At 31.0% G+C, this 17569-nt stretch overlaps 2 protein-coding genes and 2 long non-coding RNA genes across 8 annotated transcripts; 3 read left to right on the top strand and 1 right to left on the bottom strand.

Annotated features, from left to right (window-relative positions):
* Positions 1–3207: 3207 nt before the first annotated feature.
* On the top strand, positions 3208–6676 carry LOC112773116 (uncharacterized). 5 transcript variants are annotated; one of them, XR_011876525.1, is made up of 7 exons: positions 3208–3736; positions 3968–4071; positions 4163–4255; positions 4744–4803; positions 5286–5357; positions 5927–6137; positions 6310–6676. It is a non-coding gene; the product is annotated as an uncharacterized lncRNA (long non-coding RNA). The 5 variants fall into 5 exon arrangements; XR_011876523.1 differs by having other exon boundaries at positions 3238–3736; positions 4163–4364; XR_011876524.1 differs by having other exon boundaries at positions 3245–3736; positions 3965–4071.
* Positions 6677–12625: 5949 nt separating this feature from the next.
* LOC140181354 (uncharacterized mitochondrial protein AtMg00810-like) lies at positions 12626–13009 on the bottom strand. The gene has a single exon (XM_072224894.1). It carries the CDS (start codon positions 13007–13009, stop codon positions 12626–12628), a length of 384 nt encoding a protein of 127 aa, XP_072080995.1.
* Positions 13010–14845: 1836 nt separating this feature from the next.
* LOC112772119 (uncharacterized) lies at positions 14846–15353 on the top strand. Its single transcript, XR_003187370.2, has 3 exons — positions 14846–14969; positions 15089–15151; positions 15257–15353. It is a non-coding gene; the product is annotated as an uncharacterized lncRNA (long non-coding RNA).
* A 60-nt stretch (positions 15354–15413) lies between these two features.
* LOC140181558 (probable mediator of RNA polymerase II transcription subunit 26c) lies at positions 15414–16095 on the top strand. Its single transcript, XM_072225475.1, has 3 exons — positions 15414–15521; positions 15615–15682; positions 15789–16095. Exons 1-3 carry the CDS (start codon positions 15415–15417, stop codon positions 15890–15892), a joined length of 279 nt encoding a protein of 92 aa, XP_072081576.1. The 5' UTR covers position 15414; the 3' UTR covers positions 15893–16095.
* Positions 16096–17569: the final 1474 nt, after the last annotated feature.

The raw sequence follows: 17569 nt of genomic DNA, 5'->3' as shown, positions 1-17569 counted from the left end.
ACAGCTACAATCTCTAACGTTTTATAATCTTAGTCAATTTTTTTACATAAATTTTTACACCCTATAACAATTTATGTATAAATTTTAAAACTTTTATACCTATAGTGTGGTTTATATAGAATAAATACATGGTTGAAATATAATCATTTTAGAAATATTGTAATTGAGTAACTTTGATATGCATTTTATTTATTTATATAATTTGTCCTAATTTTTATTTATATTGACCAACAATTTTAGTTAACATATATATTTTATTAGTATATTTGAATTTTGTTTTAACATCAGTTTAAAAAAATACAATAATAATTAAATGTTAATGAAAAAGAGTAATTATACTAACTCTGTAATAATATATATAGGAGATATATTTTATGAGAATGAGATTTTATACGAGAATGTGAGAATATCTTTATAGTTATTGAATTAATTTAAATGGTTAAGATTAAATATACTTAATTAATGGTATACAAGTAATGTATTTATTATAGTCATTGAATTCATGTGTGAACAATGATGGACCAGAAAATTTATGTTAGAGGGCAAAAATAATATATATTACTATCAAAAGATATATCAATCTAAATTTAAAAAAATAAAAATGTACATTAATTATTCGAATAAAAAAATAAAAAATTACATATAATAAAATAGAACAAAAGATATTTTTTAAAATATTTTTTTATTATTATTTCTATAAATAAAAAATATATATTCTAAATTAGTAAATTGATCAATTAAATTTAGAAATTTATATGCAACATAATTACATATAATAAAATAGAACAAAAGATAAAGAAATAAATAATAAGGATCACTAAATTGAGAATAAAATAAAATATATAAATTTATAAAGAGAATAAAAAATTAGATTAATACCTAAACTATAATTGCTTGAGTTATAATTTGTAATTGAAAATATCAAAAAGAAAAACAATGAAATTGAAAGATACATAGAGTTATAAAGAGTTATATTAAAAAAAATAGAGAATTTAAAATTTATCTTTTGATGAAGAAAAGATGACCACTAGAAAAGGAATAGAAAAAGAAGGTTGAAACTAAAAAGATGATTTAAGAGAATAAATGAGTGATGACGGCTGAGATTTGAAAATGAGAGAAGACTAAATTTGATTAGGTTAATTAATAGTCAAAATGATAGAAAGATAAAATGAATTTAAAACTTTAAATAATTGGATTAAATTTATTTGTAATGGGGTTATTTAAAATTTAAAATAAGAGTATATTATATACGTATATATTTTAAAAAAAAATATAAGAGTGGGGCAAATGCCCCCTATTACACTACCTGGATCCATTCCTCTGTGTGAATGTATTTATAATCATTACATCTATAGTCATTGTTTTCATTTCTATTAAAATATACTTAATAAATAAATTAAAATTAGATTTTTTAATCCAAATAAATTAAAAGTATTTTTGATAACTGAATGTATTTATTAAAAATTATACAAATATGAAATAGAATTTTTTTTTTGAAACAAAGAATTTCTTAAAAAATATTTCTTTTAAAAATGAAAAAATAAATATTTTTTTAAAACTAATCCAAAGTAACTGTATATTACATTGTTGATAATTCTTAAAACAATTTAGTGATTTAAGATTTATTGAAAGGAATAAAGTTTTTTTTAATAATTATTTTAAAGAATCTTTTAATATAAAAAGAAATTACAGAACTATATGAGAGAAGGAAGAAGTTAGAAAAAAAATAAAAATAAAGGAGTAGTAGATGAAGAAGAAAGAGGAGAGTGCGTGAAATAAAGGAAAATAGTCCAAGATCGAAAGAAGAGAAGAAAGAACAAAGGTAGGGAAAGGAAAGAGAAGACAGAATAATCATTGCATTTGTGTTTACACATATTTTATGTATTTATTTAGAGTTAAATCACAGTGAGTCAAAATTGTTTACCTATATATACACATTTTGCATTAGGTTACTAAAACTTCATTCATAAATCACAGTTATTTAATTTGCTGCATTTTACTATGGGTTATAAACAAAAGAAAAGAATACAAACCGTTGAGTTGCGCATTCAAACATCCATTGATGGATTATTTTATATAATCTTTTTACAGTATAAAAAAATTTTAATTTTTTAATCAATTATTTTTTAAAAAATAAAAAATTTATAAAATAGATATACAGAGACGTAATGGACATGTTCCTGTTGTATGTATTCCATAGGTGAAGTTGTAATGGTCTGGTATTCTAGTAGTAGAAAATATATGAGCTTCAAAATTTGATTACCATTTGTTTTAAGAATTATCAATAACGTAATACAAGGTTACTTTAGATTAGTTTTAAAAAATATTTATTTTTCATTTTTTAAATATATTTATTAAGAAATTCTATTTTATATTTGTATAAATTTTTAAAAAATACATTCAGTTATTAAAAATATTTTAAATTTTATTTAGATAAAGAAATTTAATTATTTTAATTTATTTATTAAGTATATTTTAATAAAAATTTAAAACAATAGCTATAGATGTAATGGTTATAAATGCATTCACACATAAATTTAATGACTATAATAAATACATTACATGAACATTTATTAGGTATATTTAATCTTAACCATTTAAATTAATTCAATACTGGCTAAAAATGTATTTTCACATTTTCATATAAAAATCTCAATACAACTTGTGTAGTCAAAGTCGTTGGACCGCGAGACCACATTGACGGAAACCTTCAAGTAGATGCACACACTGAAGGAGAACAAAGCGAGATTTGTTAATCCGCGATCTCAGAACCATTATGTGAGTAGACATACGTCTGATTATCTTCTGCTATCACTACAAGAAATAGTGTAATTATCGACGCCAAAAATCGACGGTTATGTTTTCCGTCGATATTTTTTGACGATTTTTCGTCAATAAAATGAAAAAGATAATTAAGAAAAAATATTAAAATCGACGACAATGTCGTCTATTTTTTTTACAATTTTTAATACCTTACTCCTATAGTCACATTACCGACGAAAAAGGGGTTGAAAATTTTTTTCTTTAAAATCGACTGGCTGATCGTCTATTTTAATAATTAAAATATCGACAGTCTCTATCGTCGATAAATTTAGACGATAGAGATCTCTTTTTAAAATTGAACAGACGGTATAGATTTATTATATAAAATAGACGGATAGGATGTTGATTTTTATTTTAACTAAAATCGACCAAATAACCGTCGATTTTTATCAACAAAAAACTACTCCCGCGTTTGCTTCCCGCGTCCCTGCTCGTTTCATCCATTCTCCCAAAATTTAATCCCAAATCTTCAGAGAATCAGAGTCTAGAGTGACACTTCTTCTTCTCCTCCAAGGCTCGAGAGTAGAGACCAAAACGAAGTCACGGTCACGGAGAGAGGTAGAGAACAGAGCTTCTTCTTCTCCCACTCCTAAGAAAACCCGCGGTCCTCCGCCTGAGAGTAGAGCTTCTCCTCCTCCTCTGTCGAGCCTGCCATTGGTCTTACGAGTTACACCAACACTGCAGTTAACGGAGCTGCGGCACTGAGCGGTGGTGCGAGTTCAGCTCAAGATTTTTCAATTCTGCATTTGGGATTCACATTTCAATCTCAATTTGAATTCAGATCCAAAATCCATAAACAAGAAGAAGACGACAACGAAAAACAATGGAGGTGGAGCTGAAACAGTTGATGGCGGATCTTCAATCTCTCAACCAATCCCTTCCAGATCCATCTCTCCATGCTTCCCTCCTTAAAGTATTATTATAATCCCCAATCTCTACGGCATTTTTTGTTCTTTTAATTATTCAATATTATTTAAGTCTGAACCTGTTCGGCGCTCCAAAATTAAGGGGATTTCTCTGTGGTATCTTAGCACATATTATTTAAATAAATTAAATTTATCATCTCATATAAATGTACAATAGAATTTGAATCTGTTTTAAAAGACCTTAAGTTCATCTCTGCATCGGATGACAATGATAGCAGACTGAGCAAGTTTGCTGATGATGTTGAGGTTCACTTTGCACACAAGAAAAAGACCGAGATCATGTCAAAGGCTAGAAATCTGCTCCTAGAGTGTGACTTTTAGTGTAAGATTACTTAAATTGCATTCATATAAATATTTTCAGTTAGTTGACCGACAATTAGTTTCACATTAATAAATGAATTATTAATTTTCAGGATGTTTGTCTGTCATCTACAAGAGTTGCATTGGAATTTTATCGTGTAGCTAGAGATGCTATACTCCTCTATGAGGTTGTTGTCCCTGTCAAGGTCAGTCCATGCTAGTTTTCTTCAATCAGTTACTTCATAGGGTGAATTTTATGAAAGACGAACAACTAGAGATGCTATACTCCTCTATGAGGTTGTTGTCCCTGTCAAGGTCAGTCCATGCTAGTTTTCTTCAACCAGTTCTGTGATTGGTGATCTAGTTCATCAACAAGGGGTTGAAATTGATGTATTGATTGTGTTATAACTAGCTGGTTTTGTTATCTTTCTATTCCCTAGTTTATGAATGCATTGTTTTCAAATATAAAAAGGGATTCATAAATTTGGTTTTGTAACCATTCTACAGCTTTGTCTGAATTTCTAATAAAGTCACTCAAGGTAATTAAACTCATTTTGTAGCTTCCAAGGGCCATAATGAGGTTCATTTCATGAATCCAAATGTTTAATCTCATTTCAATACCCTTTTTGTCTTTTTCTGATTTTCATGCCTCAAAAAGTTTTTTCTTTTGTTCTTGGATTTGGGTTTCTATTAGATTGTGGCTTTGTTGCTTGAGAATGGAGCTGATGTGAATTCAAGGAACTATTGCGGCCAGGTAGAGTCTTTCATTTTTGCTATTCTCTTTTTCTCTTTTCATTTTAAATGGTAGGTTGATTCTGGGTTAGATTTAAGCTCTGTTGTGGTAATTGGTTTTGATTTGAGGAAGTTGAATTGTATGGTTGATTACAATTGGTGCAAGTGTTGTTCTAGTTTCAATTTTGAGAATTGGAGATTCTGTTCTGTATTTGGAATTGCAAATTTGTAACTTTTTTGTTCCATTTTGGTCCAGGTTTGCAGTTTTAGGATATGATTCTATTCTTTTTTGGAGAACTTAATTATAATTAGAGTTTGCATAGTTGTAAGTGACAGATTGGCAGATGGATCTGATAAAAATTCTAGAGATATCTGCATAATAATATGAGACATTGAAATTTTTTGTTAGATCTCACTTCTATTTTTTAGCATGTTTATAATGCACTTACTGAGGATATAGTTTACTGATTGATTTTTGGACTCACTTTGATTTGTTATTTGAAGACGGATTTGATGCAAGCTTGTAGATATGGTCATTGGGAAGTAGTTCAGACCCTTATGCTCTTCAGATGCAATGTGAGTTTGGCTATATTTTCCTCTCTTTCTCGGTCACTCGGTTATATCAGAACTGTTTTTCCCACTACTTAGCATTTAATTCTTCTGGAAACTATAGATCATAGGGATGGTTATTGGAAGTTGAAACTAAGTACTACTAAGTGGACATGAATTCCTGGTTATTGGAAGTTGAAACTAAGTGCTGCTAAGTGGACATAGTTTACTAATTGCATTTTTCCTATAAAAAATATGGAATGGTAATATTAGAATGTGTCTTTTGCATGACTCTAGTCTAGAGTGCTCGTGTGAGGAAACATATTAGGTATAAAATTTAGTGACAATGTTGGAATTGCTCTCTACTTTCTAATGTGTATATAATCATTTACACTGATGTTTAGTTGAAGTCATCCCAGCCCTAGAGCTATTCCCATTGTGCATGCCATGTTCTAATTTTATATTCAGTAAGATATATATTTGTTGAACTGTATGATTCTGAAGTAATGGCCTGTATTTATGATTTGAGCAACATAAAAATTCTTAGGAGGCATGGCTAACACTTTCATTATGATCAATTGATCATTAATACACAGGAGAATAGTTGGTGTAGGTCATGTTGAGGATTTTGAATCCATTCCCGATGCTGCTAAACGTGCAACATGTGAAAAGTGAGCACTTGATTTAGCTAAGATGATTCTCAAAGAAAGGAAAAAATTTGAAGGCATATATTATGGAATAAAATCTCTATGGCTTCCTTGTAAGTTTCATCCCATAGTTTGTTTAGGAGCAGATATGTCTAGGCAGGTAAGTAGAAAGCTTCTTTGAGAACTTTAATGTTTACTGTATTGTCTTTGGCTTTCTGTTTTTCAAATATGATACTTTACCCTCTCTTTTTCTAAAAATAATATTTCTAGGTTGCTTTTGGCTTACTTTCATTTGCAAAATTCTTAAGATGGAAAAATTTATATCAATACAGCCATACAGGCCATACCAAGTTATTCTGCTAGGAGATCCTTGTTTGAGCATTATGTTAAAACTCGTGTGGAAGAAGAACGCAAGGAAAAGCGTGCTGCACAAAAGGCTGCGATTGAGGGGTTTAAGCAATTACTTGATGAAGCCTCAGAGGTTTTATATTTGCTCAATTTGAAGCTCATTGTACTTGTTCTTGTTTTCATCAAATCTATCTGCCTTCAACTTGTGACTCTACTGAATACTTATTATAAGTCTAAGTTTAGTTATTTATCTTGTCTTGAGTCTTTATGCTAGAGAATTATTTATTATTTTGATAACTTTGTAAACTCATTATCTAATAGTTAGTATAAATTTTATTTTTATATTTAAAAGTTTATTTGTCTTATTATCTAATATTCTGTATAAATTTCATTTCTATATTTAAAGTTTATTTGCATTAATTGTTTACTATTTTTCAAATAGAACAAAATAATTAAAAAAATATGGCTATTAAAATCGACGACAGCATTGTCGCTTTTTAAAATTTAAAATAGACAAAAAAAAAAAAAACAAAATATAGACAAAGAATTTGTCGGTATCTATAAAATTAAATCGACGACAACTGTGTTGATTTTAATGAATCAAATATCGACAGCAAGGACGTCGATTTTATATAATAATATCGACGGCAGCATTGTCGATTTTGTTAAGCTGGTAAATCATATTATAGATGAAAATATTGTCGATTTTATTAAATCAAATGTCGACAGAAAATGACGTCGATTTTATATAATAATATCGACGCAACGTTGTCGATTTTAGCAAGAAGGTAAAATTCTTATACTTATATTATAGACAGAAAGACCGTCGATTTTAATAAATTATTATCGACGGCTACCCAAGCCGTCGATTTTATTAGAATTTTGAAAAATCGACAAGCTTAATAGCGACCATCTCCGCCGTCTATTTTGCCGTCGATTTTTAATATTATCGACGGCTTAGCCGTCGATTTGGCCGTAGATTTTAACGATATTTCTTGTAGTGTATGAAATTATTAGATATTAACTGTATATCTGTCTTAGCTTGCTTACACAATAACTTGTGTTAATTGCACAGGAATCTTACACACATAGACTAGAGGCCACGACACAGAAGTCTCAGCAAAGTAGGGAGGCCGCCGCCGATGGGTCTACGACCTCAATTGTCGACCCTGATGCAGTTTGGCGTGAGACCGCCTTAGCCTCGTACAAGAACTGCGTATACGGGATGAGATCGTTCTTCACTAGTAGCCTCCGCACCTTGACCTTGAGGCCGTCGTTAGGCTCTGCCACCAGTCGAGCCGTCCAACCCGAGGAAGGCATGGATCTAAGGCTCTAGGTGCAGGAGCTCCAACGTAGCCTTCACCAGCAGGCTCAAGAGCTTAACAATTATTGAGAGAGGTATAAAGAGATTCTCATCCGCGTGACATCTACATATGAGCTCAGGTTGGAGTTTAAGGAGTTGTTGGAGCAGATAGAGCATATGGAGACTCAGATGGAGGTATACCAAGACCAGCTACGCGCCGCTATTATCGACCCTGCTGGTGGCAGCGGTAGTATTGGTGGCACACGGACATTGTCACCACCTCCTGCACTGTCGACTCAAGGCCACGGAACTGACGACGACGACTACTACCTGGATCTGTAGATATTAGATTTTTGTTTTATTATTTCATACATTTATTTAGTGTACTTGACTTTCATTTAATTTGCACATTGTATTATTTATTTATTTTAAATAAAAAATTTTCATTATTTATGAATTGACCACTAATTATGTGAAAATAATTTCAATTTAAAATTAAAATTGATCATTTATTTCAAATTAAAAAAATGACATTATCGTCGAAATTATTGTAGGAATAATCCGACGATAACATGGCGCGAAACAACAGGTTTTGGTGCCAACGTTACCACCAGAAAAATTCACCGGTAATCAATTCGTTTCCTGAGCTGGTAATCCGTTGTAAAATCTGATGGTAATTACCGTTGGACGAAATAAATCCAACGGTAAATATTTACCGGCGAGGTTTATACCATCTGATTGTTTTCGATGGTGAATCGGACGGTGAATTGATTACCGTCAGATGTATTTAAAAAAACCAACAATAAATTTGACGGTACTCAACGTTTTTTTGTAATGTATCTTGTTTGTTAAAAAAACTGATATAAATACAATAATTAAATTTTTTTTTTTATTTTTCTTTCTCTTACCATAAACAATCATCAATATTCTTCCACCACTATTCTTCACAAGATATCATCAATCCAAACAAAAATTCACAAATTTAAGAATATAACATCTAGATCAACAACTTAAATGATGAAAAATTAAATCAAATATTTTTTTAAAAAAAAGAAAAAGAAAAGCGAGAGAGACAAGAAAGAACAAGAACAAAAGGAAGAGAAGAAAAAGAAAGAGACAATAAGGGTTAAAATTTGAAAATTTGGTATTTTTGTGAGCACAAAATAAAAAGAAAGATTATTAGAAATTTCTCTCTCTTAACCAAGTTTTATGTTTCAAATTATATGTGCAACTAAAACACTGAGATACAAAAATGAGATGAACATAACATTTTAAAGTCAAATTTTTTACCTTTCCCTCAATCCAATTTCATAATTCCATTTCAAGTCAAATTTGAAACATTTTGATTGGCTTGTTCTTTGATATTATATCATATGTGCTAAAATTCATATAATAACTCAAGAATAAATTTGATATTCAGATATTATTGTAAATGTTCTTGTGTTGTGTATGAATGTACAATAAAAAAAATATTTATTTAATTTATAGACTAAAAATACAATCTAATCGTAATGAAAAAATCAAGATAATATCAAACTAAATAAACATAAAATTAATTATGAAAAATATACTTAGATATACTACACAGATATATAATATTTAAAATACATTTTAACATATCTCTCAAACTCAAATAACAATTTGATTTTGCAACTTTTTAAAAAATAAAAGAATAAAAAAACTAAAATAATATGTAAATAAAATTTTCAAAAATTTAGAACTATTATAAACAGGCAGAACTTGAGATGTAGAGATAATTGGAAGAATTTGGGGGTGTGAAAATTTAGGTCATAGACGAAACTGTTAAAACTCAAGATGCAAGCGAAATTTCATAAATTTAATTTGTGTCATCAGTGATAAAACAAGTGTCAAAAACATAACACACTTGAGCCTAGAATAAATAAGAGGACATAAAATAAATATACAAAAAAGAGAACCAAAACAAATGAAGAACAAAATGATAATGATATGGTTGTCTTATGATCAAAGAATAAGAGAATAATTAAATAAAAATAATAGAAATATGAAAAATTTGTTCTCTATAGATAATCTAAAAAAATAATCTTCAAATATTCAAGAAAAATTCCATGACTTTAATATCATATCAAAATTTATGATAATAATTAAAGGATAAACTTGATATTTAAATTTTGTTATTAATCGATGTTGTTGTGTTGTTGAATTTGTGAATGTAGAATAAGAAGTGCTTGCTTATTGGCTAAGGATACATTCTAATCATGAAGATAAAATTAAGGTAATAACAAACTAAATAATTATAAAAACAATTGAAAATATACCTTAATACTATATTGATATATGATATCTAAATTTGTTCTAATATTCTGTATTACCCTTGTAAAAAGACTTTGTGTATTCTTATGTTCATCTTTAATTTCTTATATATATATATATATATATATATATAAAGACATAGACATTAAAAAAATGTGTACATTAATCATACATATTTTTACTCTGACGGCCCTGCATATGTTAAAAGGCTTCATTACATGACACACAGTAAATCGCGATGGTTTATTTTGATAATGGTAATAAATTTTAAATTGCCGCAAAATCACATGTATTCCAGCGATTATATCAAGTGGTGTGGTTTGTGGTACCGGAGTTAAGTTTTGGAGCGATTTTAAAAAACTGCTGATATAACCGTCAATTCAATATATTGCATCAAATAATTTGGTGGTAGTTTATGGTCAGATAGAATTGAATTGAATGTTTTTCGACGGACATAAATCGCCGCAATTTAAATTTGTTAAATCTTTTAATAATAAATTTGTGGTGGTCACTAACCGCTACAAGGGTAACTGCATAGTTTTTAAATTATTTTCGGCTGTTTTATAATTGCCACTAATTCCAGTATAGAATGTCGCAAAAATGTTGTATTTTGCACCCCAAATTGCAATTTTTTTAATAATATTTTAGAGGTATTTTTTGGCTCTTTTTTTATTCTTTTAATATTACAAATATTATTATTTTTCATCTAAAAATTTAAATTAATGACAAAAGCAAATAAAAATGTAACTGCGAAACAAATTAATATATTTATAAAAATATAAATAAAGTGTATCTCTTGTTAAGAGTCAACTTTAAAAAAATATATACTTCAAAAAAAATAATATCCAATCTTAATATCTATTTTTTACTCTGTCACTCCAAAAAATTCATCCCTACAGCAATGTCTGGTGACGGCTGCTCACTGTGCCATTGAATTAGATATCTCAGAGAATTCCTTATTTCTTGCATCTTTTTCTTTTTTGCTATTACTTCATTCTCGACTGCCTTCTTTTTCAATTTCTTAGCTGTTACTTCTGCCTGTAGTTCAAATAGTACCTTTTGGGTCTCCTCGATTTGAACTTTGTCGTCCGGTTGATGCGAATTCGAATCAAATAGTTGACTACGTTAGGAGTCGGTTCGAAACCCACACCACGCACTCTACCCGAATACTCTTTTCCGAGAGCTTGAGCAAGCGAATTATTTTGAAACAAAACTCTAGAGGACTCATTCTGTTCCTCAATCTCCACAATTATTCTTTCTTACAAACATAAATAAATAAACATAAACAATTACCAGCTAGGACATAATTAAATAGACTTTCAACATAATTTCATAATTAAAATCAACGAAAAACAACATAAAATAATCTCAACGTAGTACTTACACCAATTGTATGGTTTCTTCGTGGATATAGGAGTCATCATTTCGTTTGTGTACTAAATTCTATAACCTCTGATTTCTACTAAGTTTTCTCCTTTATAGTTCTGACTATAATAATATAGTTTATACTATCACTGTTACCAACAAAATAATTAAACCTTAAAAAAAACGTAAACGAGAAGGAAAAAGTGAATTCAAACATAAATTACTTTTTTTTTTCTCGTCAAGCTTCTCGAACTATCAATAGGAATGTATATTTGTTTCGATTGCTTCACGGTGTTTTTCTGCACTTTTATGCTATCAGAGATAAAATTAATTAGACATCAATTTCGTCCAACTCAATGCAACATAAATAACATTACTGTGTTACAAATTTAAAATAACTTACTTTCACTCAAATTAAAATAACTCTTTTTTATTATTAACCAAATATTTTGAAAAAATATTATTAGATAATATTATTAAAATATAGAAAATATATTTTTTATTTTAATAACACTTGTAGAATGATTGCAGTAGTGATTATATAATAATATCCTAGAATCCTATATATATATATATATATATATATATATATATATATATATATATATATACTTTAAGTGATTGTGATGAATGTGAATACGATTACTAGTCAAAGAAGAGAGCTAATAATGATCATTCTGTAATTATTATATTGCTTTTATTATTGATAAACATAATGAATAGCTTTTTCCTTAAATTAGAATAGTACTTTTTTCCAACTGTATGATATGTGGTAACGATTAAGCATTTGAGCTTGTTACTACGGTACAAAAAGTTTAGGAAAGAAACGAAAAATTATTTAGAAAAGTATTATTTTGTTATTCATATTTTTTATTTTGTGATTACAAAGTTCTTACCAATATATAGATCAAGAGTACGCTAAGAGTACATTCGTTATGGAATAATATCCTAATAAATTACATTGATTTTTTTCTAATCCTCTTTGATATTTTCTTGATTTTGTTCCCTAATTATGATATTCTAATACTCCCCCTCAAGGTGAGTAGTGGGATCACCAATACTCAACTTGGTTAGAACTTTAGCAAGGGCTTGTTTTAAAACTGCTTTAGTAAGAATATCAGCCAACTGGTCTTCTGATCTCACAAATGGAAGCTCAATAATTTCATTCTCAATTTTTTCTTTGATAAAGTGTCGATCCACCTCAACATGTTTTGTTCTATCATGTTGTACAGGATTCTCTGAAATGCTGATTGCGGCTTTGTTGTCACATTTCAACTGGCTTGGCGATTGTGGTGGAAACCCAATCTCAGTCATCAATTGTCTTATCCACAATACTTCAGTTATGGCTTTAACGATTCCTCGAAATTCTGCCTCCAAGTTACCAGGTTGCCTCCAACAAGTGTAAAGTAATCAGCTGTTGATCTTCTATCATTTGGGTTGCCCGCCCAATCTGCGTCAGTGTATGCCTCAACCTTCAAATGGTCATTCCTTTTGAAAATGATTCCACTTCCTGGAGCTCCCTTCAAATATCGAACTATCCGCATAGCAGCTTCCATATGATCTTCTTGTGGCTTATGCATAAACTGACTTACTATTCCCACAGCATAAGCTATGTCAGGCCGAGTATGTGATAAGTAAATTAGTTTTCCAACCAGTCGCTGGTACCTTTTCTTATCTGCTAGGGTGGCACCTTCTACCATCTTCAACTTGTGATTAACTTGCATGGGCGTATCTATTGGTAAGTAATTGTCAATCTGATAATTTACTCCCTGTTTTTAATGAGGCCACTAACAATACACTACTAGAAAATTAGTTATTACAGACGGATATTTCCGACGGATTTTATCCCACGGAAATACAGACGAAATTTCAGAGGGATTTTTTGTCTGAAAACAAAAAAAATGAATTAGCATAAATTACAGACGGAAAAAAAAATCTGTCGATAATTTCGTCGAAAAAATTAATTTTTTTCGTGGGAAATGATTACAGACGGAAAATCCGTCTGTAATTAAATAAACAAAACACTGCGTTTTATTAAATCATTACAGACGAAAAATCCATCTGTAATTTAAAATTTTCCAACTAAAATATTATATTCTGCGTTTTATGATGGATTGTGCCCAAGCTCTATTCATTCAGAGCACCAAATCAAACGAGCTCAACCTGCATTCCCCTCTCCGTCGACGAGCTTCTTCTCCTTTCCTCACCCACAGAGCCACCGCCGGCTAACCTAACCGCCGCAGCTACCTTCTCCTTCTTCTCCTCTTTTATTAATTATTACTACTGTAGACTATAGGTGAGTAGGAGAGATTGGAGATCATTGTAGTAGGCTTAGGGTTTTCACTTTTCAACGATTTTAACCTTCAACCCTTTGTTGTCGTGATTGAAATTTGTAAGAGTGAAAATGGACGAAACTAGAGGGCAAAGCCGTCACGATGGAAGTTGAACCCAAAAAGCGCGAAGCTGATTCGGAAGGCGACGATCTTGTTGATGTTCCCTCGAAGAAGCCAAAGACGGAAGATTCTTCGGTTGTCGAAGCTTCTTTCGAAATTGATGCTGATGCGGCTGAGGATAAAGGTTCTAGGCACACAATGGAAGATGCTTGGGTTGTTCTCTTATGACGCAACTTTAGATTACCCTGGAAAATTAAGGTTATTATTATTATTATTATTATTATTATTATTATTATTATTATTATTATTATTATTATTATTATTATTACTACTACTACTTTGATTTATCACTAGTATTTGTTCCTCTTTTATTTTTTAACAAATAAATGGTGTGATTTGTGGAAATAGGGTTGTGGATAATTTGTTGCCTGTTCTTGAAATCAAATTCATTTCTTGATTTTTTGCATTCTGTTCTCTACTAATGATTATGAGAGCTTGGTTTTCAGGTGTGCACATTTTGCAAACATAATTGCTTATTTGTTGAGAAATGTTTAGATTGTTAATCTGGATTGCTGAACAAACAGAATTCAAAGAAACACTCGTGAGTTTTTCTTTTTCTTCTTCCCTTCCCTCTATGAATTTCGCTGTGCACACCAAGTATTCGATGGTTTGCTTATTTGTTGGTTTGACCTAACATGAACATCAAATGTTTGTTAATTAGTCTCAGTGGATAATTAGGTAGATATATGTGCTCAATGTTGTGTTTGTGCAGATGAGGTATTTGATCTAATGACTGAACTGCTTTTGATCTAATTGTAGTGCTATTAGTGATAGTTGAGAGTGCCTTAACTTGTCAACTTTTACTTCATCTTCATTAGTACTTAGCTTCAGATTCTTAGATGCACTTGCGGATATTGTCACAATCAATAACATAACATTTTAAGATATGGCGCACGGCTAACTTGAATTCTGATCTAAAATGACATTTTACTTATTAATTATTATTGATTGTGAGCACAGTTCATGTGTGTCGATATATAAGTCCGTTTAGTTGATTTTCATGTCTATGCTTTATGTTAGGCTAACATCAATTTCATGCTTCAAGAGGCATTGTTCTAATTCACGGTTACTTGACCTTTATGAGGCATGCATCTCAAGGCATTCCACATAATTGTATCAAATTCCTAAATATTTCAATGGATCTTCAGATGAGTTCATTGATGCCAACATTCAACTCGCATTGGCTGTTGTGAAAAAGCTCCAGGAGAAACAGGAGACCCGAGCTTGCTTAGTAAGAAGACGCATTATTTTCATCCCATCCTTACTTAGAAAAAATATTTATTTTCATGAATAAATTTTTACCTTCTGTTTTTCTGGAGAAGATCTTATGATATATGTTCCCGGTTGTAGGTCTTCCCTGATAAGCCAGAAAAGCACAGAGCCTCCGAGTTGTTCAAATCAGCTCTGGATTCGGTAATGAAAATACACTTATAATTTTTTTTCCCATCTTTCTAATGGATTTATCTTATTTTTCTGCATCTTTCTTACTTTGAAGTGTCATTTTTGTTGTGCATTCAGATTGATGGCATTACCATTGGTTCCTTAGATATGTCCCTGCTGGACCTATGACTTCATTTTTCCGATCCATTAGGAACACCCTTGATTTTGATTTTGAAGATGAAAATGGGTTACTATGAAGCTTCTTTTTCTTTGAATTAATTTTATTTTCCTGTATAATGGTGTTTGGTTTTTCCTTGCAGGAGACTGACATTGGGAGGCACGTGAATCGGTTGCGGAAGCATTCCTCCAATAACGTTCGCAGATTGGTGAAGCTACTTGTGAGGTTGTTGATTAAACATACTTTTCTTTTTATTTTCAAAATTGAATTAATCTTATCATAATTTCAGTGTACTTGATTGAGCTTTTTTATTTGCAGGAAGTGGAAGGAAATTGTGGATGAGTGGGTGAGGTTGAATCAACCGGGTGGAACAGCTTCTCTCATGGGTAAAACCAAACCTCAACTCAAATGTTTTGGGACATTTTTCTTAGTTAAGGAATTAGAAATCCAAGTGTTTGATGATAATTGTTGGCGTTGCATTTACATTTGCAGCTGATGGGGACTCTCCACCGCTGAAAACCACCCAAAACGGTCATCATCAGGTCTTTCTTGGACCTTTTTTTAATATTTATTTTTTATATCATGGTAAAGTTTAAGGCCCTGTTTGGCGTTATTAATTCGGCCATAGGCGAGTGCAGTTGGAGGAGAAGAGCGAGAAAGACCGCCAAATCTGCTCCTCATTTTACATGTTTATTGTAAGCCAATTTCTTTACGGAGACTTAGCAAACACAAATTTGAGCTGCAGGATTGAATTCGCCCTTGGTGGCTTTTGTATTTGATTCTAACTGACATTACTAACAAGAAATACAATTTATTCTCTTATTTGCAGGTATATATATGGTGATTCACAGGTAAGGAGTGTGACCCTTGTTGACCCTGTATCCTCAACTTCAGGAGCTCTCCCTATTTGTGTTCTGGAATACCCTGTGGTTAGAGAAGTGGTTTTGGGGTTCTCCTTGGCCTTTGCAAAGATAGTGAACATGTGCTGTTCCAAGAGGATTAGAGTTGCAGATGCGGATGCATAGAGGTTGCTGTTGAAGGGCAGGGATGGAGAAAAGGCAGTTGTCGCTATTGGGAATAAGCTAAATTATAGCTTTGATATCGCAGAATTGGGTGGTTCAGAGAACCTGAAAGCTGTGCCAATGCAAGTGTTGTGGTCTTCTGGTTGGTCTAAGGAATGGAGTGATGAGGGTAATCGAGTCGCTCGTGCTCTTCCATGGGCAAATTTTGTCACACATTCTGGAGGACGGTGGCCTCAGGTGAGCACAAAATGATTGATTGATTGATTAATTGATTAATCGATTGCCTTTAAAATAATGATATTGCCTACCTTATTTTCGCATGCTATCATGCTCGTGCACAATGTTTGTGTTACGATACTACTTTCTAATCAGGTTGGAATAGAAACCCTGAAAGGCTATGCAATTCTGTTTTTGTTTGTGAAAGTTGTATTCTTTCTAGTTAGTACCTGAGTGAGCTGGTTGCAGCAATGGCACTTGAATTATAAATTGGAAACTGTAATTTCAATACTAGAGTGTGGAGTGTGGTGAGTGTGACATGCTCTATGCATCTAAAGATCTCTGGAGTCTCAAACTTGTTATAGTTTGATTGAACTTTCTAATTTTAAATTAATCAAATATCAAGTTGAACTTTTCAAAGTTCCCAACCCTTTATTGATATAGTAAAGAAGCAATGCTTATATTCTAAGCTGGTTTCTTATGTTTTAATAACTTGATTGGGTTTTTTCTAATATTATTAGGTTCCATTTTAATTAAATATTCTCATTGTAGACATGATACATGATAGGGCTGGTTTCTTATGCATGTTTCCATGATCTTTAAAAAAAAACTAACCCTGAGAAATCTATGAAAGAGTTCCAAATTATTGCAGGCAGATACTTGAAATTTAATCAAAACTAACTGCAGTGGTAACAACTCCTTTTTGGTTCTTTTTTCTAATAATTGCCTTATTTGTTGTCTGAGTGTAGATCGGATATAGTAAGGTAGACATCCTCAGAAAGTGGGAAGCGGCGAATAATTTTGATGGACCAAGAATCTCAAGAAGCAAGTATATTGCCATCATCACTAAGAAGCTCAAGAAAGAATGAAGCTATCCATAAATTAGGATATTGAATCTTGATGAGTCCACTAGTAGTTATTTGTCATCTAATGTATTTAGATTGTATTATTGCATGGAAATAATTGCTTCTTATTATAAAGAAAGCGATTTATACTCATTGGTGTGTTTTTCTATTTATACCATCAATAAAAATT

This window comes from Arachis hypogaea, chromosome 18, assembly GCF_003086295.3.
Source record: "Arachis hypogaea cultivar Tifrunner chromosome 18, arahy.Tifrunner.gnm2.J5K5, whole genome shotgun sequence".
Classification (NCBI taxonomy): domain Eukaryota; kingdom Viridiplantae; phylum Streptophyta; class Magnoliopsida; order Fabales; family Fabaceae; genus Arachis; species Arachis hypogaea.
This window is presented reverse-complemented; position numbering and strand designations above follow the sequence as displayed.

Coding starts and splice junctions, on each gene's coding strand:
- LOC140181558 (XM_072225475.1), top strand. CDS start 15,415: ATGGTGTTTGGTTTTTCCTTGCAGGAGACTGACATTGGGAGGCACGTG. Junction 15,522..15,614: donor TTGGTGAAGCTACTTGTGAG/GTTGTTGATTAA, acceptor TTTTATTTGCAG/GAAGTGGAAGGAAATTGTGG. Junction 15,683..15,788: donor TGGAACAGCTTCTCTCATGG/GTAAAACCAAAC, acceptor TTACATTTGCAG/CTGATGGGGACTCTCCACCG.
- LOC140181354 (XM_072224894.1), bottom strand. CDS start 13,009: ATGCAAGTTAATCACAAGTTGAAGATGGTAGAAGGTGCCACCCTAGCA.